Source organism: Puntigrus tetrazona, chromosome 4 (genome assembly GCF_018831695.1).
Source record: "Puntigrus tetrazona isolate hp1 chromosome 4, ASM1883169v1, whole genome shotgun sequence".
Taxonomy (NCBI): Eukaryota; Metazoa; Chordata; class Actinopteri; order Cypriniformes; family Cyprinidae; genus Puntigrus; species Puntigrus tetrazona.
Genome location: NC_056702.1, coordinates 21,445,268 through 21,467,210, shown reverse-complemented (window position 1 = coordinate 21,467,210; position 21,943 = coordinate 21,445,268). Strand labels below are relative to the sequence as shown.

General features: G+C 38.7%; 3 protein-coding genes across 3 annotated transcripts in view; 1 reads left to right on the top strand and 2 right to left on the bottom strand.

Moving 5' to 3' along the window:
* Window positions 1–21,943, top strand: part of LOC122342952 (NACHT, LRR and PYD domains-containing protein 3-like) — a 924,523-nt gene that overhangs the window by 25,691 nt on the left and 876,889 nt on the right. The gene's annotated exons all lie outside the window — the stretch shown is intronic.
* On the bottom strand, window positions 14,349–17,694 carry LOC122343031 (NACHT, LRR and PYD domains-containing protein 3-like). The gene is made up of 3 exons (XM_043237315.1): window positions 16,630–17,694; window positions 16,287–16,457; window positions 14,349–14,567 (listed from the first exon to the last, which is right to left on the bottom strand). The coding sequence occupies exons 1-3, from the start codon at window positions 17,616–17,618 to the stop codon at window positions 14,354–14,356; spliced, it is 1,374 nt and encodes a 457-aa protein (XP_043093250.1). The 5' UTR covers window positions 17,619–17,694; the 3' UTR covers window positions 14,349–14,353.
* LOC122342295 (NACHT, LRR and PYD domains-containing protein 3-like) lies at window positions 17,701–19,971 on the bottom strand. Its single transcript, XM_043236091.1, has 4 exons — window positions 19,680–19,971; window positions 19,145–19,426; window positions 18,962–19,003; window positions 17,701–18,437 (listed from the first exon to the last, which is right to left on the bottom strand). Exons 2-4 carry the CDS (start codon window positions 19,404–19,406, stop codon window positions 17,701–17,703), a joined length of 1,041 nt encoding a protein of 346 aa, XP_043092026.1. The 5' UTR covers window positions 19,407–19,426; window positions 19,680–19,971.

The window sequence follows — 21,943 nt, the reverse complement described above, 5'->3', positions numbered from 1 at the left end:
AATGTTTTATTTGCCCAGGCGAGAATAATTTCCCAATTGGTATAATTGATAAACATTTACACAACTGATCAGCAGTACAAAAATAACACAAAACAAACAAACAAACTTAAAGGTCAGTATCTGCAGATCTTCAAAAGTACATAGTGCAGTGTGCAGAACACACACACCACACTCCCAGACCGATCTGTTTAGAATCACATGTATTGTGTTGTTTTGTCAACTCATATATATAGACCAGGCAAGATGCCGTGTAGTTCTCAAGCACTTTGGTGTTTGGATTGTGCTCCATGGTCACACCTGGCTGGAACAACAGAGACCCAAGGAGGACCACATCCTTCTCAACAGAACACAGTTCTACCAAGTTCTTAATCTTCTCCATAATATAAGTGATTACTGTAAATTGAGACCAGTTTACCAATCCCCTGAGACCTTTCAACCTGAACTTTAAACCAAGTCAGCGGGCAGAAGGAGGAAGCAGGAAGAACAGAGGTGAGGAGGCTGTCATAAACACAACAGGGGTTGTTTTACTCTTCTTTTGAAGTTCTTTTGTTCATTTGGATATCCTTTCTCAGAATAGTGCTGCATTTACAGGTTTGAGGATTCACCTCTTACAGATTAAGGAACTGAGACAATAATGTCATCCTTGATTCAAATAGCGGTCTGTAGAAGTTAAGATAATAATTTAATCTTAAAGAACCAGGACTGGTTTGGGCATTCTGAAATAGCAGGGAAGAAATGTTAGAAGGAATAATAGTAATTAAAGTAAACAAAACTTTAAAAGAAACAAACCTATTAATGGATTGAATAGAGGAAATGTAAATAAATTCTGGTAGGAAAGGAGAAAAATTGGAGCTCATGAGCAATAGTAATCTCTGTCAGGAAGAAGAAGGCATGACTCTATAAGACAGGTTAGAGAAAGTAGTGGAAGGGAAGGAGAGGAAAAATCATAAAGAACTTATTAGCTAAACTGAGAACTCATATAAGCCGACGATGATCAGGAAAAGAGGGTGAGCATAGTGAGATAGAATTAGTTATAAATAACAAGTATAGAGAGCAAAACACTTGAGAAAGTGTTGAGCTCGAGTGCGTAGTTCACAGCCAGCAAAAAGTTTATTCTTCATGCTTTGTAAATACTTTTATTTCAGCGTGCACTCTTTAGCATGCACACAGAGACGTAATAACCCAACCTGCGTAATTTGCTTGGTACCATATTCCATACTTTAAATGTCTCTCATGTTAAATACATAAATACTTGGGTGACTTAGCACAATTAGCAGAGAGTGTGCGATGACTTTAACAGAAAGTAGAGATATTACTGGTTAAAAGAATAACCAAACAAATTCGGAGCGACTGACCAGAAGTAGAGATAAAAGGAGTTTAATACAAAATGACACTAATAAGAGGGAGAGAGAAAACAGTAAGGTTATTACTGATTTATTTACTGAATTATACTGAATTACAATAGAAAGAAATTCTATTTAGTGCCTCTAAAGATCAAGTGTCATTGTTAAGTGTATGGTTATCAATAGAAGAAGAAATACCAATGTCAGATAAAGTTAGATTATTGAGGATGTAGGAAGAAATATTCCAGGTGGATATAAATTGATAACAATCCTAAAACGCATATCTAAGAAACAGATAGAGGAAAGACTTGCAGAGTATGATTTAACCTCCCAACATCTGAGGGTAGTGAGGAAAGAGGAACCTCAAAATATTGAGCACACAGAAATTACAAAGGTTAATTTCACAAAAATAATAAAATAGAGAGAGAAAACAGTATAACACTCGTTTTCAGACTAGACAAAAAGAAGGAAATAGGAAACTACGTTTAGCACAGAGAGTCAAAGTATAAGAGTTGGAAAGAAGAAAGTAAGAATAGGAAAAGATGGATTGGAAAGTAAGATGGGGATGTAAGATACATTCCAGTAAATAGAGTGGAGAGAAGGACCTGAGCTGAAAGTTATTCAGAAGCGTGAATTAGAAAGTTAGACGGACTAAAGTGGTAGATAAGACAGGAATGTGAACAGATCTAAGAAAGTACTAAGAAAACAGTAGAGCAGAAACAAGTTGTACCACAAAGAAATCAACTTGGCCTGTTGAAGAAGGAATATCTGTGATCAAAGAGTGATTTGAAAAGGATAATAATCTATTTATTAATGTAGAAGGAACACAATAGTTCATTGATTCAGCAGCAGATGTCTCCTCGACAGCAGAGCCAATACAATTCACTGATAATATTCTGGTACAAGCTTATAATGGTGAAGTCGTGAAAGAGAACGAGTGGGAGAAGAGTTTGGTATTAAAATGATTAGAGGTCAGAGAATGTGTTAGCAGCAAGAGATTTGAGAAAGGTATTCAGATTAAGAGAAGTTGATGTTGAGTTAGAATTAAGAAAAGTCACGTAGTAAAATGCTAGGATCAGAAGAGGCAAAAAGATGAGGTTATACAAAGAGAAGCACCTTATGCAAGGCACACAAAACATTTGTGAAAGTTAGTGATAAGAATGAGTATGAAATATTGAAAATATCCGGTAGAATGCATAAGCTTCAGTGTCAGTATCCAGTGATTAAATTGGTAAAGAGGAATTAGGTGAAATTACTGAAACAGGAGTTCTGAAAGAAGTTTAATCTGTAAATTACAAATAGTCCTATACTATTAATTCTGAAGCCAGATAAAGTTTTCAGATTAGAAACAAACTATAAAGTAACTAAACCAGACAGAGGTTACGTCATTAATACTAGAGATCCAGTAGAAAGAATAAGAGAAGGAAGATTTCTCCACAAAACTGGATTCAGTGAATAGCTTTTAGTTAATTCCTTTAATAGAGAAAGGTCATCAGACAAGGTGCTGGAAATAATGCATTTGTACTGTAAACAGTAAACTTTACTGTAAATAATATATATATTTTGAATGATTTGAGTGTAAATAACTATTTTGTTATTTACCTCAAAGCTGAATGAATTGTTGTGTAATTTGTTAATATAGTCTTGAAGAGATATTAGAAATATCACCCATATGAAATTGCTTTACTGATAATATATTAATGATAAATCATAAAGAAAGAGTATTTGGAAACTGTGAAAACAAATAGTTGTCTAGCTGAAGTGGGATTAGAGCTGAACTTAAAACATGAAGTAATGGCAGGAATAATAGAGTTTATTTGGATTTTGATTATCGATAGGGAGTAAAATAACTACAGAATCGATGAGAGAGTGAATTACAAGTTTAATAACCCCAGAAAGAGTTAACAAAGTACAACAGAAAATAGATTGATGAATTATGTGGAGAGATGTAGTTCCTAAGTTTAGTCAGATAACTAAACCCATATATGCCAGAATAAAAGATGATAAACTTTGTTGACTGAGGCAGGAAAAACACTTCAAAACTGAAAAGCAATTATAAGATTAGAACAAATAAGAAAGGAGATATTATAGTAAAAACCTAGAAATAGACCTAAATACAGATGTAACTGGTTATCAACTGATAGTAAGGAATGAGAAAATTAATATAACAATATGATGTCAAGGATACAAACTGCAGTACAATTGGCAATTACATGTGATTTGGCGTAACAGTGCTATAAGCATTGGGTAATAAAGTTAGAGAATAAGTGTACACAGTTGATGAGATTTATTGGGAAGTTTGTGTGTAGAGAGAGTTGAGCTGTGAGAAAATGTATAGCCAAAGAGCAGGAGCAGCTTCAAATGTTAAAGGCAAGCATTGGTTAGTGTCTTTAAACAGACAGGGATTTAAAAGCGAAGGAGTAAAGATTCAAACTATTTGAAAAGAGCCACTGTTTTGGAAGAGGTTGATTACAGACGGGTTTGTTGAAACTGATCAAATGGTAATACAGTTTAGGTTATTTGATCTGTTGCAAGATGTAGCAACAAATGAGAATAAGAGAAGGAATGATATTAACCAAGGCATTAGCAGACTGTTGTCTGAACCCATTGAGACTGATATGAATGTATTTGCTGCTGTGACGGTGAATTATAACTTTCAGGAAAATGGGCAATGTATGCCTCCGCTTCCACTATATTTTATGCTGGCTAAACGACAGTATTTCCAAGAAAAGCATATGGTCTACAATGAACAAGAAAGTTAATGAAAAAGTCTTAATTCTAGGAGGTTTCTCAGTAAGCACCTATAGAACCTTAAGATGGATAATATGCAATTTTTAAACGATATTAATCATTGCAACAGGATTATTCCTGTTAATTATTTTGGAGCAAACTGGCCTTGGGAAACTCCTTAGGATGATCTGTGGCAAGATCTGTAGATCTGCTAGAAAGTGTAGGAGAGGTGAAAGACAACCCCTATAAGTAATTTGTATTCAACACGTCCCATGTACCTGATAAGATTGGTGTTGTAAAGTCATATCAAGTCACATATGTTTAGAAGGTTGGACAGAAGAACTCTAACATTGACCAGATCAGACATGTCTTACAGCAGGATGTCCGACACAGAGGTTGCTGGAAACTTAGATGCACTTGACCATTTCGACTTACTGGTAATCGCTATCTTTTTATATTATCAAGAAATGTATGTCTATATATATATATATATACTGCTATTTGGTAACAGTATGTGAACAATATATTTTAAAAAAGTAAAATCTGCAATTGATGGAATAAAAATATTCAGAAATATGCTTTATTTATAGGAACTTAGACGAATAGCAAAAAGGTCAACTGTTGTCACGATATCAGAGTTACTGGATCACTGTTAGAGAGGACGAATGTATGACTTGTCATCAGGTGTTATATATTCAAAAAGCTGGATTTGTTATGGGTGACTTTAAGAGAATCAAAACTATTACCTGGTACAGTGATGATAATTTGACATGTTAAAGTCTGAGTACAGACATATTTCTACAATGTAAAAGAAACGTTAAGAGCGCCCACCCAGAGGTCAGAGATTTATACAATGACTTAAGTGCTCCTAAGGATAAAAGATGATATGCTTTCAATACATCAGTTACATGGTAAATATAACAATGATAACAAACGAATGGTGAAATTTGAAGTATTTTATTTTAGAGACAAAACATTGGCATCACTGGAGATGACAGAATAATCTCCCCAAACTCAAGCGCCCCAACAGAGCTTCAAATGATGAAGAGCGGCTTATGGGCAGGGACTCTCTCCCAGATTCAACATTTCAACGATTAACCAAAAGTCAAATGTCTAATCAGTGGAAGAGGTCGACGCGTTAATTTGTGACGACTCTAAGAGACATTTAAATTGGAGCATGCTGTCGCTAAATTAACAATAGAAACCAATGAGAGATAAACTCAGACAATATTTAACTATTATGAAACAAAGCACTGAGATTCAAGCTAATTGGAGATGACCTAGAAACAGATGACCTTGGTTGATCTCTATTTTAACGTATTTTAAATATTGTCTGTTTTTTCTCACGTTTGGTCTATTAATAAAGAGGAGGTTAAGGGAAGCAATTTTACAGTTGAAAAATAACAAGTCACCTGGTAGTGATGAGATCACAGCTGAATTTGATTGAGAGTTTAAATTGCTCTGAGCTTTCTGTTAGTATGAAGCAAGTTGTCATTTGTCTAATTCCTAATCCTAAAAAGGTTACTCTTCTCTTGGATAATTGAGACCTATCAGCCTTCTCAATAATAATTATAAATTATTTGCCCATTTTCTCAAAGCGTTTTAAGTCCGTTCTAAATTCTGTTATTGATTTACTCCTGATTTTATTGAAGACGATAGTTTAATGCTGTTTTTAGATTTCTTCAAAGCCTTTAACATCCTTTCATCTTTTTTGTTGAGAGCGTTTTGGTTTTGGACCTTTTTGTAATGCAATGAAAACGTTATATGCTGGGGGTAATAGCTCAGTGAAATTAGGTGACGACACTACACAGAGGTTTCTTTTAGAGAGGTATTCAGCAAGGCTCTTTCTTAATGTAGCTCAAGCTTTCTGTCATTTTATTAAGGAGAGTAAGCTAGAGGGAATTCAAATAGCTGGTAGAAGCATTTCTACAGACACATGACACAGCTATGTTTTTAAGAAATTCCTCCCAAGTTTATCAAAACCATTCAGCTGTTCTCTAATGCTTCAGGCTTGCATCTTAATATAAATGAATGAGAACTTTTAGCCCTAAAAATCCCCTATTCTCATCTTTGGATGGTATTCTGTTAAAGAAACCATCATCTCAAAAATGAACAAAATAAAGTCTCCTGAATTTTAACCCGGCCTTTGAAAAAAATAAAATGACCGATGAATTGGGATCTCGCTCCGAAATAATCGCTAATCGCATCCAACTGCCGCTGATTACAGCGCGAGTATAAATAAGCAGTGGGTGCAGTGCATATTCAGCTTTTTACTTCGGAGCCGAGCGTGACTGTTATGCTTCAAAGACAGAGAAATCTTCGGGTGTTGGAGTTTGGCATTTCAGCGGAGGTCGTTCCTGTGTCAAGTGGATTGCCACAATCAGGCTGCACTACTCCCTGTTTGTGTGCAGAGCGGCCATCTCCTGTTACCTCAATACTATCTAAAAAAGCTAGCTCAAGGGAATGTCTTTTTAAAGACGCATCTGCAAGATGCCCTTCCACCCGTGCGTTTCTGGATGCAGTTGTTACCTGGCGCCGGGTGATGGTCACGATCACTGTCTATTGTTTCTGGGCCTTGAGCACGCTAAGGTGGCTTTCGTGGATGAGTCATGCTCTCAGTGTGGAGGATGACCATCACTGAGTTGCAGAGGGCGCCCCCTACCGCTGCCCCTGCTCCGGCACAGCCAACGCAACAGCCCCCATCTAGGCAGTGCCGTGGAGCGGCCGCAGGGCATACGCCAAGCCCGTCCAGGCCCCACCAAACCTGGAGGAAAGTGCAGGTGCAAGCGGCCCTGAGATGGGCGACCCAGGGATGGAGCGAGCTGCTCTTCGGGAGAAGGTAAAGGCACCAGAGAAACTTTGCGTTTTGGTGGAGAATCTTTTGTTTTGTTAGTTTCCTCTATCTCTGGCTCATCAGGGAGGACAATGGGTTGTGGGCGGGCCAGCTATGCAGCACACTCACTCGGGCCAATATGCAGCAGTGGGAGGACTGGGAGAACAAACCAACGGACTACTCATCTCACTTCTGCGTGAACGCAGGTAGGAGTTGCACACACTCAGACTCCACTTCAGACGGGCCCTGTGTTCCCCCTTGCTGTCCCATTGCCAACAAGGTCCCGCTTATAGCAGCTAGTTTGGTCCCTGGATGCCTGGTTAAGTCTTCCCAGGCTATCCCAGTGGCTCCTGTGGACCATTCGATTTGGCAGAACGATTCAGTTCCCCAGTGTCCCCAAGTTCAGTGGGATCTGCTTCACATCAGTGAATGATGCGGGTGCCCCTGTCTATGCGCGGCGGAGATTGCGGTCCTTCTAGCAAAGGATGCAATAGAGCCAGTCCCTCCAGCCAATATAAGATCAGACTTTTGCAGTCCATACTTCATAGTGCCCAAAAAGGCTGTGGATTACGGTCGATCCTGGATCTGCAAGTCCTGAAACAAGCACTTCAAAGGCCCTGCTCGGATGTTGACACAGAAATGCCTATTTCAGTGCGTCTGTCCGACGGCGCTCCACGCAGCAACAGGCCGAGTCAGTGTTGATCTTTTTGAATCTGTTCGGACGGCGGCGGTTCCACTGGAAATATTTGATATATTCTGAGTTTTTATCACTGTTTCTTCTACAAGTGTATATTGAGAGTTAAAATTGCTCTGAGCTTTCTGTTAGTATGAAGTAATTCCATTAATTCCTAAACCTAAAAACGATACTCTTCTCTTGGATATTATTGATGAAAATCACATCTTTAATAACGTTAGACTCATTTTTGACCTCATTGACTACCCTGATTTTATTGAAGACAATAGTTTTTCATATGCCCAGAGGCTCCTGGGCATATGGCAGCCGCGGCTGCAGTGATGCCGCTGGAACTACTCCATATGAAACACTGGCTATGCGATCGAAGTCCCGGGTGGGCGTGGCAGCGTGGAACTCACCGGGTTCAAATAACACCGGCCTGCCGCCAAACATTCACCCCTGATCAGACCTCTCTCGTTTCCTTCGGGCTGGAGTGTCCCTGGAGCAGGTCTCCAGTTATGCTGTGGTTTTACGGATGCCTCCACCACTGGCTGGGGCAATGGCACATCAACTGCCTAGAATAGCTAGTGGTACATCTCGCCCTTGGACCGTCTCAGGAACCGCCGAGGCCAGCATGTGCTAGTCCGAATGGACAGCATACCGACCATTGTGTACATCAACCAACAAGGTGGTCTACACTCCGTCAGATATCGAATCTCGCCCGCCACCTCCTCCTATGGAGTCAGAAGTTTCTGAGGTCGCCACGCCATTCACATTCCAGGAGTGTGCAACCAGGCAATCAATGAGTTGTCATGAGCTGCACTACCTGGAGAAAGGAGACTCCATCCCCAGACGGTTCAGTTGATTTGGGAACATTTCTGAGGTGTTTAGGTAGACCTGTTTGCGTCTCCAGAGACTTCCCATTGCCAGTGGACCTTCTCCTGACTGAGGAGACACTTGGCCCAGATGCACTGGCACATAGCTGGCCATGAGGCCTGCGCAAATATGCATTTCCCCCAGTGAGCCTTCTTGCACAGACACTAGGCAAGGTCAGGTTGTGCTTACTTTCTTGCATCAAGGGTTGGAGCAAAGGCTGTCTCCCTCCACCCTTAAAGTCTACGTGGCTGCGATCGCTGCAAATCATGACCCCATAGATGGGAGGTCAGTGGGTAAGTATGATCTGATCATCAGGTTCCTGAGGGGGGCCAGGAGGTTGAATTCTCTGTGGCCCCCTAAGGTGCCCTCTTGGGACCTGTCTGTAGTGCTAACGGCACTGCAGCAGGCTCCATTTGAACCTTTGCGTTAAAGTTTGTGTTTGAGTTAAAGTTTGTGTCTTTGAAGACACTGCTCCAAGATTCCCACTGCCCCATTAAGGTGGTGAACCTTCAAGCGCTGCCCCTGGAGGAGGCAGACCCAGCCCTACTTTTGCTTTGTCCTGTCCAAGCACTAAGCTCCAGGACCTTAGACCAGCTCTTTGTTTGTCACAGAGGCCGGCAGAAGGGGAATGCCATCTCCAAGTAGAGGATGGCCCACTGGATAGTGGACGCCATTACCCTGACCTATCAAGCGCAGGGTATGCTCTGCCCCCTCAGGTTGCAGGCACACTCAACAAGATGTGTTACATCGTCCCTGTGCGTTGGGCACGTGGTGCCTCGCTGACAGATATTTGTAGAGCTGCGGGCTGGACGACCCTTAACACGTTCGCTAGATTTTATAATCTGTGGAACCGGTATCCTCCTGTGTTCTTACCTCAAATGGGTAGAAGCAATGAGAGGTCCGGTTTCGAGTTAGCTTGTTAACCGCCTCCAGAGCGTCCATACAGTAGACCCTGTTGAGCTCCTCCATTCCCCTCGGCAGCCAGATGTGGCGGAGCATCTGGCGCCAGGCCCTCTCGATGAATCTGTGAGAACCGGTGAGGGCTGGGAACCATGTAAAGTATTCTAAGAGGTCTTTATGTGTGTATTTCCACGGCATAGCCTCAGAGCCCCATGTTAGTTCCGAGACCTCCTCCTACGGGAAGGCTGGACTTGAACCTGTTCACTAGAACGTGGGACGCCCCCCAGTGTTCCAATCCCAGTTGGGTAGTATTGGCAACAGTAGCTGGCTTCTTGTTTTCTTGTTCCAATGTGACTCTGAGTGACTGACTGAAAGAAACGTCTCGGTTACGTATGCAACCCTTGTTCCCTGAAGAAGGGAGGAGACGTCACGTCTTGTCATCACGGTGCTGTACCTCTGCCAAAGGGGCTCGGCTCCTCAGCGAACACTTGAATATTCCATGCACCTGCTGCTTATTTATGCTCAGAGATCGAGACATTACTAGGGACGGTAGAGTCTTCTTGTCAAAAGCGGAAAGAATTTCTAGACTTACTTATTTTGCTGCCTCTATTGATCAGACTTCATTTAATTTTTTATGGAAGAATCCTGTGCACTATATTCATATATCTGTTGTCATAAATCCCCTTACAAATGGTGGACTTGATTTTTTGGATTTTTCTACCTTAAACAGTACTCTCAAAATTAATTTGTGGAATTTTATTACTAGTTTTATTTTGGATAAGCTTGGGTGTCTTTCTTTTTTTAGAAATGGCCAGTGAAGCTGTCTGCTTTTATGCTCAAGCTTTGATTGCTTAGAAAATTATTTACAAGCACAATTTTCCTCCGCATCGTTATTTTATTTGGAATAATCTTTGTATTGTGTATGTCCCTCCAGCATGTCCTAGGTCTTCCCTAGGGCCTCCTCCCGGTGGGACATGCCCGGAACACCACCCTTTGGGAGGCGTCCGGGAGGCATCCGGAACAGATGCCCGAGCTACCTTAGCTGGCCTCTCTCGATGTGGAGGAGCAGCGGGTCTACTCCGAGATCCTCCCGAGTGACCAAACTCCTCACCCTATCTCTAAGGGAGTGCTCAGCCACCCCACGGAGGAAACTCATTTCGCCGCTTGTATCCGGGATCTCATCCTTTCGGTCATGAAGCAGAATCGGTCATTAAGCCACCCTCGTCCGACTGAGGACCATGGCTCAGACTTGGAGGTGCTGATTCTCATCCCAGCCGCCTTCACACTCAGCTGCAAACCGCCCCAGCACACACTGTAGGTCTTGGCCAGATGCAGCCAACAGAACAACATCATCAGCAAAAAGCAGAGAAGCTATCCTGTGGTGACCAAACCAGACCCTCTCGGCCCCCGGCTACGCCTAGAAATCCTGTCCATAAAAATAATTAACAGGACCGGTGACAAAGGGCAGCCCTGTCGGAGTCCAACATGCACTGAGAACAAGTCTTACTTAATGCAGGCAATGTGAACCAAGCTCCTGCTCTGATCGTACAGGATCGGACAGCCCTTAGCAAAGGGCCCTTACCCCATATTCCCAGAGCACCCCACAGAACACAATATCCCCAGTCGAGGTTAGCAGGTTCCGCCAGCACTGTATACGGTGTTGGCAGGGCACTGCTTCCCTTTCTGAGGTGCTGGACGGTTTGCCAGAACCTCTTTGAGGACGTCCGATAGTCCTTTTCCATGGCTTCCCAATTCCTCCCAGACCCGAGTTTTTGCCTGCACAACCACCCGGTAGCGGTCCGCTTAGCCCCACCGGTACCTGTCAGCTGCCTCAGGAGTCCCATGAGCCAAACAGGTCCGATAGGACTCTTTTTTCAGCTTGACGGCATCCCTTACTTCGGTGTCACAGAAAATTAATAAATCTGTCTTTTATAAGGATAGTGTCTTTATTAGGAACAACTTTGTTTAAAAACTGTTTTTGCAGTAAATAGAAATATGATTCATTGATTTAAAATCTTTTAACTTTTCAGTGTCTTTATTTGACAAAGTATATAAAAAGAACATAAACAAAAGCATAAACACTATTTCCTGCATTTCTAAAATTAGAATAAAATTCAGTATTTCATAATAATAACAAATAACAATAATGATGTCAATAAGTCAAATCAAAGCCAAAAGTAGATTTTATTTTATTTAATATGAAAAAATGACTTAAAGTACAATTTAAATGAATAAACTATACATGTAATATTTTTAATAAAAAATGATACATTTTATTTTAACTATACACACACACACACACGCAGACACACACACACACACACACACACACACACACACACACACACACACAGAGATCTTTCTATTTCTGACACATTTCTTCTTTTATATCTATTTCTTAGATTAATTATTAATCCTTATATTTCTGATTCTATAGAAGTTGAGCTGAAGTATTAATGTCTTGAAGAGACTCATAACATCTCACTGTTACTGATTCATCATGCAGCTCAAAGCATTCTGGGTAGAATCTCATCAGTCTCTTCTGATTCATCAACACAGTTTCACTGATGCTTTATAACCAACATAAAACCCAGGACAGAGTGTCTGAGTGAATGTGGTCTGGACTGTGTGGATGAGTCTCATTGTGTCAGAGACGCTAAAGAAGGACAGAGTTCCTGCGCTCTCATCCACATACACTCCTACTCTGTAGATATCTTTATACTCTCCTGTTCTTTCTTCTTCTACATGAAGATGGGCTTCACAGAGAGATCAGTCATTATCTTATTGTGTCTGAATGAGTATCTGTGAGGAGAGCAGATCAAACTCCAGGACTGATCATTAGATCCAAACTCAAACTCTTTACCCAGTCCCTTCCTGCTGATGTTCTTATATGACACTGATATAAACACAAGTCCACTGCACTCAGTCTCCCAGTAACAGCGTCCACACACACTCTCTCTACACAACACCTGAGGATACACACCATCAAATCTGTCTGGATGATCAGGATACGACTGAGACTGAGACACCCACTTCACCTTTCTGTTCTCCTCAGACAGAATGAGAAGAGTATATGCTGTGTTTGGATCCAGTGTGAAAAAACACTCATCTGAACAGAAGAACAGAGACATTAATAACACAACAATCACTACAGTGTGTGTGTGTGTGTGTGTGTGTGTGTGTGTGAGTGAGTGTATGCAGTGTATGTGTGTGTGAGTGTCTGTGTGTGTGAGTGTGTGTCTGTGTGTGAGTCTATGTGTGTGTGTGTGTGAGAGAGTGTATGTGTGTGTGTGTGTGTGTGTGTGTGAAGTTTGTTCATATTTATAATAAGGTTTTGTTCAGAAATAATAACAAATCAACTTGAGATCAAATTGAATTGAAGTTTGTATCATAAATAGAATCGATTCCTCACGAGACTGAAATTAGCTTGGACATAAAATATGTCATCACAGCATTTAATAAAATATATTGTAATGACAGTAAAGTTGTATAAAAAGAATCTCTTTCAGTAAGTGAGAGAAGCTGTCAGAATATATTTTAAATGTGTCACAGTACATTTATACACAAAATCCTACAATTGTTTAAATTTATTTGTCTTGATGTAAGCAAGTTATTAATTTAGACATATAATGCAAACATTACTTCAGCTGGCATATTTGCATCTGCTTTTTATTTCAATAATTGAAATACTAAAAGAAATAATACATCAATATTAAAATGTAGTATAATAACAATAATGTTAATATTTATTATAATAATAAAAAATGATTATGTATTTTAATGAAAACAAATTAATAAAACTATGTTATGATTATAATGTTGTTGTACTCTTAAATAAACAAGTATTACTGGTTTATCTGAATGTTATACCAAATAAAAGAAAAATAATAATATTACAATAATCATATAGCTCTTTAAAAAGTCAGTATTTACTATTAATGTAAAATGATTATTTTGGCTATTAGCATAATGTCAACTTTATAATGTAAACAAATACATGGTTGCAGTAATCATTTATTATTTAAATTACAAAACTAAAACATATTGCAGTAGTATTGTTGCAATATTTACTAATTAAAATGTTATAATAAATAAAAATTATAATGAAATAAAGTGTATATTATTATTTTTAATTAATTTTAATTGTCATAATATTGAAGAAAAACAAATGCTATTTTAAATATTATTACAATCATACTAATTACTACAATAATAAAAAATAATGACAAATTAAATAAAAACTACCAAATAATTGACAATATTTATTATTAATAATAATAATAATAATAATAATAATAATAATAATAATGACCTAAAATAAAATATTATTGAGATAAAATAAAATTGTACATATACACACACACACACACACACACACACTATTGCAATATTATTCCATAAAAATGAATATTTATCTTCATCAAATCAAAAATATGAATTATGATCTTAATACAATCATAAATGTATTGTATAATTGTCCTACATTTCTTGAGTCCTGCTGTAATCCTGGATTCTCCTCCATGCTCAACACTAAAAAACACACACATAGTCAGTCAGTCAGTAGAAGACTATGCAGTTGATAACATTGAAAAAATTATTATAATTATATAGATATTATTTTTTTGTCTTGTTTCCAGACAAACAACTTCCTTTGCTGTCCACTTTTTTTTTAATGCCACACAAGTTCATAGAGGTGTGTGTGTGTGTGTTGATTTTGCACTTTAGATGTTTTAGAGGTTCACCTCTTCATTGCATTGCAATTTTGCATCTGCATTGTTGGGGATTTGTAAATTGTACACCAAAATGTTTGTATTTTACCCCATTTCATATTAACCAGTCATATTTTTTATGATGACTTTTTTTCAAATCATGCCCTCAATTATTTTAAACATAACAATAAGGGTAACAGAGTTTTGTACCATTCAGGTGAAGCTATAATAAAAAAAAATTCAAAATGTAATATTTTCTCATCAGAAATGTACACAAACTGCATAAGGGTTAAACAATAAACCCCAAAAACCTCTCCTGCATAACATACTTGAGTTTATTTAGTGAGCAGTTTGGATCCTCCAGTTTTTCAGAGAGCAGCTTCACTCCTGAATCTCCAGGATGATTGTAGCTCAGATCCAGCTCTCTCAGGTGTGAGGGGTTTGAAGTCAGAGCTGAAGACACATAACCACAGCCTTCCTCTGTCACCATGCAGCCTGACAACCTACAAAAACATACAACAGCAATCCACATTGAATTAGATTGTTTTTTGTTCCTTTTTATATTTAACTGATCAATAAAATGGTTGGTCACAAAAAAGGATTTTGTGCTCATTTATCATTATCAATAAGAAACAAATATTGGACATATATTTTTAAATGCAAATGTATAGGCATGAAATCTCTCACAAATAATAGTGGCACAATACTGCAGCAAAAATCTTACGTAAAAGTAGTGAAAGAAAGAAACATAAGATAGGAAAAAGGCCCCTAGTGGCCAATGTAATGGCTTCTTTCTGCGTTTTGTGTAATACTTGCCACAACCAACATTCTGTTAAAACATATTCAACTCAATATTACAGGTGAAGAGAGGGGTGGAGATGTCAACTGATCACCTCTCTGAAAACTGGAGGACCCAACAAGGCCTGATAGGACTCCTTGACACCATTCCTTACATCCGGTGTCCACCACCGGATTCAGGGGTTGCCCAACAGACCTTCACAGTACGTTTGGGCCTGCTGAGTCTGTCCGGCTTCTTCCTCCGCCAACAGATCCAACAGAACCACTCTTTGTCTAGCTTGTCAACTAGGACCTGTTTGCTTTAAGAGACCCTACCAGGGCCATATAGCTCCTAGGGCCACTGAGGCACTCAAACCCCCTCCACCACATTAAGGTTGTGGTCCTAGGAGAGACATTCTGTCTTCACTCCATTTGTTTCTACAAATTCTTTGCCATCTTTCTTCATATTAAGTTGTCTATTATTATCTATTCATGCAGTGCACATTCATTATTGGTTCTACATTTTAATACATTTTTTTAATTAATAAAAACATTATAATTTTTTTTTCTAAAACACCAATCTTACTGATAAATCACTGGACTGTTTTATTCTAGTTTGTGAATCTAAAATAGTTAAACAGCTTGGGGGAAGCACTCCCATATTGCCAAATTTAAGTGAAGGTGGGAATCTGCTGACTTCGACTGGGGATATTGTCGGATGGTGGAAGGAATACCTCAATACTGGAGAAGGATCTCCTCAATTCCACCAATTTTCTACTTCCAGCATGTTCCACTGAGGAAGCAAGTGGCCCAGATAAGCAAACACACTAAAAAACTATGTCTTGAAGATATATATGCAGACGCCTATTTGAAGTCTCTGGGATGTGCTTTTTCTATCAGGGAACCTGCTGTCAATGAATCTATCCTGTTCATGCGAAGTCTATTCCAAGTCAAGTCTATTCATTGTTCAGTCAAGTCTGTTTCAAGTCAAGTATTTGTTTGTTTAGATTATGGATTATGTCTCTGTAAATAAAACTGCACATGAGTTCTCACTATGCTCATCTTCAGTGTTACAAATTGTTACATCATGGTAATTAACTATATGAAATATTCTGCCTGCATGTCTTTAATTTGTGATCATTCTAAATGTATTTTATTAAATAGAATCAAGCAGTAAAGAAAATCACTCAAAATGTGCACACTCACTAGTCTAGACTTCACACTCTGAGGTGTGTTTTGCAAAACTATTAGATCATTTCAAATGTCACATCATTAAAACAACAATTATGATATTATATCTTCTGTGATATTGCACACTGTGTAGTGAGATTACATGTAGAAAATCTATACAAGATTAACACGTTAATTGCATACATGGTTTTTGCATGCATTCTAAACATAAGGATTGTTTAATGAGTAAATAACAAAGTATTTCAAACTCAAACCTCATTATCTTCAGTCTACAGTGTGAACTCTTCAGTCCATCAGAAAGCAGCTTCACTCCTGAATCCTGCAGATCATTGTTACTCAGGTCCAGCTCTGTCAGATGGTTTGATGATTGTAGAGCAGAAGAAAGAGTTTCACAGCATGTTTCATCAAAACCACAGCTTTCAAATCTGCCAAAATAGAATGTTTTAGCCTGATTATCTACTGATGTTCAGTTTTCTTCTGCAGTAACTTATTTTTCTCTTCATAATCAGGGGAAAAATTTCACTTCGCATTTACATATCATTGTTTAGTGACGTAGAACAAATCATTTAATTAAACAGCAGTCAGTGAAATACTCACAGAGCGTTTCTGCAGCATCTCACAGCTGGAATGAGTCTCCTGCAATCTGATTGTTCTGATGTGAACCTCTTTGGGTTGAACTCATCCAGCACCTTCTCTGACATCAGTAGTATGTAGGTCAGCACTGTGCACATTGAAGACGAGAGATCTCTTCCTGGATGTTCATTTGAACTGAGGTAACTCTGTATTTCCTCATATAATGAATGATCTTTGAGCTCAAGTAAGCAGTAGAACAGGTTGACTGAAGTTTCATCTGAGATGTCCTGTTGTTGTAATTCTTTAATGTGTGCACTTAGATTTCTGATGCTCTCTGTGGTGTCTTTGGTGTGTGTGATCAGGCCTTTGAGCAAATTTTGACTGGATTCCAGTGAAATTCCCATCAGAAACCGCAGGAAAAGGTCCAGATGCCCTCTCTTACTCTGCATTGCTTTTTCAATGGCTCTCTCTGTTAAGTCATGCCATTTGACCTTTCTAAAAGGAAATGTAAGATTTTGTATGACTTTAGTTTGTGAATTCTCAAAGAAAAACATAAGCTCTTGCTTGTTTTTTTTCAGGTAACAGGTGAACACATGCACTGCAGCGAGGAACTCTTGAACGCTCAGATGCACAAAGCAGAAGACCTTTCTCTTATAAAGTCCAACTTCCTTCTTAAAGATCTGAGCGATCATTCCTGTGAACTCAGCATCTTTACTCACATCAATACCACATGCTTTCAGATCTTTCTCATAGAACACAATGTTTTCCTGCTTCAGCTGTTCAAACGCTAGCTTGGCTAACTTCAGAATCATCTCTCTATTTAAAAGTAAGTGCTCTGAACATTCTCCGTCTTGTTGTTTGCCATATTTCTGACTCTTCATGTTCATCTGTATCCTCAGGAAGTGAATGTACATTTCAGTGAGTGTTGTGCTGATGTTCTCTTCATTGTTCTCAGTGAGAATATCCTGAAGTACTGTGGCTGTGATCCAGCAGAACACAGGAATGTGGCACATGATGTAGAGACTACGAGACGTCTTAATGTGGGAGATGATTCTGGAGGACAGACTCTGATCTGTGAATCTCTTTCTGAAGTACTCACTCCTTCTGTAGGTCAGTGAATCCTTGCACTTCTGTGAACAATCCTACATACTGAGGAGGGATCTGATTGGCTGCTGCCGGTCGTGATGTGACCCAGACAAGAGCTGATGGAAGCAGTTTACCTTTGACCAGACTTGTAAACAGCACATCTACAGATGATCTTTCCTCAACAGTGTTCAATGTATCACTTTCAAAATTCAAAGGCAGTCGACTCTCATCAAGTCCATCAAAAATAAACACAAGTTTATATTCTGTATATAACTTTGATTTCTCCAGGAACATCAATTCAGGATTAAATTTCAGCAGAAACTCATGGAGACTGACCTCTCTTTCTTTAATCACATTGATCTCTCTGAATGGAAGCAGGAACACACAGTCTATATCCTGATTAGATTCTCCTTCTACCCAGTCCAGGATGAACTTGTGCACAAACACAGTTTTCCCAATGCCAGCGACTCCTTTGGTCAACACAATCTTTAACTCATTGTTTTTCCTCAGTTCAGTAAATATATCATTGCATTTGATTGGTTTGTTCAGTGTTTTTTTGCTCTTGAAAGCATCATCAATCTTCAGAATCTCATGTTCCTGATTTACATCTTTCATATCTCCCTCTGTGATGAACAGATCTGTGTAAACAGCTTTCAGATCTGTGTCAGTTTCTTTGTTGCCCTCAAAAATGTATTTTGTCTTCATCTTCATGTTGTTTTTGTGAGTTTTCAAGACATTTTGTAGCTCTACAATAAAAAAAGAGACAAAAAACTAAACAAATTTGTCATATTTTCATATCAGCATGATGGTTATTATTTGCAACTGATTCAGACAGATTAAATTCATATTTAACAATTTTCAGTTTTACAATTTTTGAATGTCTATGCTCTTTCCAGATCACTTATTGATTGAGATCTTTATGCCATGAGATCAGTCTCACTCAAAACTGATGAATGGTTTCCACATGATCTAGCACATCAAACAGAATGTGTGTTTAAACTTGCTTTAATTAACCTTAGCATGTGTGACCGTAATCATGTCTCGGTGATACTGAATCTATTTTGTGACAGTGCCACCTTTTGGTTAACTTTAATTAAATTCAAATACATTATAAGATGTTTAAGCAAGGCTTTCAGACCATTGTAGGCTGGGTATCACTGGGGACACTTCTATATATCTGTATGAAATCTGCCTCGGATGTGATTTATTATTTCCATTCACAGGCAGTGATATGATATATGTGGATTATATGTGATATGTTGTGAATTACCTCTAACAGGGACAGATGTCTTCATATTGTCCTCAGTCTGAGCTGGGAGAGAGAATCAGAAAAAAGAGAGAATCACTCACTAGGAAACATTTATCTCAGAAACATATCAGTAGAGCAAAGAGGTCAAACCTTCACACTGTTAAATATTTAATCACGTTACAGTCACAGTAAATTAAATGTTACCTTGCTTGTGTTCATTCTGCAACTGTTCAGCCAGATCATTTTGGTTTATCTTTCTCAGGACGTCTACCATGACCTTTACAGCTTCTTCTGGTCCAAAACACATCACCATCTTATCTACTGTGTCACATCTATCTGCATTTTCCAATTCAGACTTTGATATGCACTTTTGATAAAAATTCACTAAATGCCAATGAAAATTCTTCAGTTCATCTTCTGCCAGCTCCATCAGTTGGTCCAAGAGCAGCTTTTTAACAGACGCCATCGTCCTTCACCAACTCACGACTGCAGATTAAGAAAAGAAAAGAGCTAAAGTGAGCTCAAATGTGACATTTTTAAAACTACAGTGAAAGCCTTTACAATTTTTTTATATTTCTGCATAAATATGACCAAAACATATAATTTCTCCTGAACGTAGACAAAGAAATCTACAAAAGAAATTGAGATAAAATATTGATTGTTACATATCTGTTTGCTGCAAAAGTATGTGATTTTTTGTTTTCAGTATCTGATGTGTCCTCATTTGCAAGTTTCCTACATCTTGTTCATCTTGTAGGACTTTCAGCCTGTTCCTCATTACATAACCACTTCAACTCTGTGATGTTGGTGGGTTTTCCTCAATTGAACTGCTTGTTTCAGCTCCTTCCACCTCCTTCTTTAACCGTTGTTTGTTGTCTTGCTGTATGGCCCACTTTCTCTTGAGACTGAGTTTTGGGACAGATGTCCAGGAGATCTCTTGTTCTTTCACATGGTGAGTGTCTGATGAGCATTTAAAATTTGCTGAGCAGTTTTAGGACAAGTGTCTGTTTTAGGACAAATGGTTTAGTATGGATTTTGCATTTTTGCAACAGCATTTTGCGTATTACAATATAATATTGTCTTTTTTTTCTCAGGGCTGACACTGTTTCCTTAGTTTATATGCTGCTTTGTACTGTTTTCATTTTTTTTCAGTAATAAAAACTGTCCCGAGACGTCATATAGGCCTAATCATTTTTAGCTTAAGGACCGTTAAAGACAGACATTCACAGTCAAAACCTAAAATGAATTTCTACAAAATGTATTTTTTATCTATGTATTAAATCATCTGTTTTTGTTCTTCTAAATCCCAAATAGCTCCAGATATTTAAAAAAATACCTTATGGACAGGTTTCGGGAGATATCTTGTGGACTTTCTGTAATTTACAAAGCACAAACCAGAAAGCAGCAATATCTGCAGAATGGAGAAGGTTTGACCATTCACAAAACCAAAATATAAGTTTTATTTCAATTGTAGTTAGTCTCTTTTTTTATTTAAGTGAATATAAAAAGATACTTATCTGTGCTTATTTAGGTTATTAAAAGGGGTGGAAAGATGCTTATTTAATTTATTATCTCTAGCAAGGTTTCAGTCCACTGAACTAAGCAGGGAGAATTTGCTCTCTGTATCTGTCAGTCACTAAGAGTTATTTTGTGACAACAGACTGGGGTCTTGCTTGGAGCTCTGATTTGCTCTGATTAGCTCTGATTAAGAGAAAATGCTAATTAATTTTAGTGTTTATTGCATCCGAGCCACTCCCTGTCACACTGGTATTAACAAGCGTCTGGTGCAACCAGTCTGAGGTAAATTAGCTGTTTAAGTATTATTTGGGGAATCAGATCTTTGAGTTGATTCAAGTAGATTACACTGATATGAACATCAAACTTCAAAGGCATTTATACCTATCAAAAAAGGCTATGCATAGACTAAAATAGCAAGCTTTCTTAAATTTAGGAGGTCTATAGGAAATTATTTGTAACATTACATATATTTACTCTAACAGTAATGGGAATTCTGATTGTCTTTCTTAGACGTTCTCAGCAGTTTAAATCTTTCTTTATTTGAGAAGAACAATGCATGCTTTTGTGGTACGCAAAGAACAACAGAGAGAGCACTGAAGATCCAGAAGTGTTTCATTAAAGAGCAGTTTCTGAACACAGTCGGCTTGCGTCTTTTTAAAGATGACGTTCCGACCATGTCCTCTTGGGTGTACTTGTTATCTGTCCTCCAACGAGCGTTGTCTTCAGTGTCTGCTGAGTCAGACCTGAAGCTGATGGCCATGCTTTCCTGGACCACCGTAAGTATCAGTCTAGAGGTGTGCACGCCTTCCAGCCTTAAAGAGCTAAGATGCGTATCTACTGAGATCCAAGGAGCTTTAGTCAAAACCACAAGGTCTGGCACCAAGATATAAGGCTGCAGACGTTCTCAAATTCTCAGGACAGCAGCTGGGCTGTTTCCCCGCTCGCCAGATTTTATAAGACGAGCAGTCGTGAGATGTAGGAGAGACCAAAGGAAGAAGACTACTGAGCGAGGCCTTTTGAGGTCTGTGAAGGTCACACCAAGAGCCAATGATGTCTTGAATTTTTAGCAGGAGAGTTTTATAACTTTGTCTCTAAGCATGGTCTTTTGCATTGTTTTATGGTGCTCAAATCTCCTGCACCTTCTACCTTATTCAGTTTATCCTCAGGTTAGGTAAAGTAAGTCGAGTCTGTCCTATCTCTCGTAAGTATTTAATCATACTCACAAGACAGGTCACAGAAGACTTCTCCGTGGTCTGTTCTGCTTAGGTCTAAAAATCAGAGTCTGTCTGGCATCAGAGTGCAGCCCTTCTTTATAGACTACAGGTGCAAGTTGACACTTTTTGGGAAAGTCCCATACAGCTGGAGAACTCCCTTTCAAGAAGCTCACTATAAAAACACAGCCATCTTATCAGTCTGGTCTTCTGTGAAGATCTTTCTAAGATGTCCTCCTCTCTGCGTCGGGAACTCAGCACTCAACGGTAACAT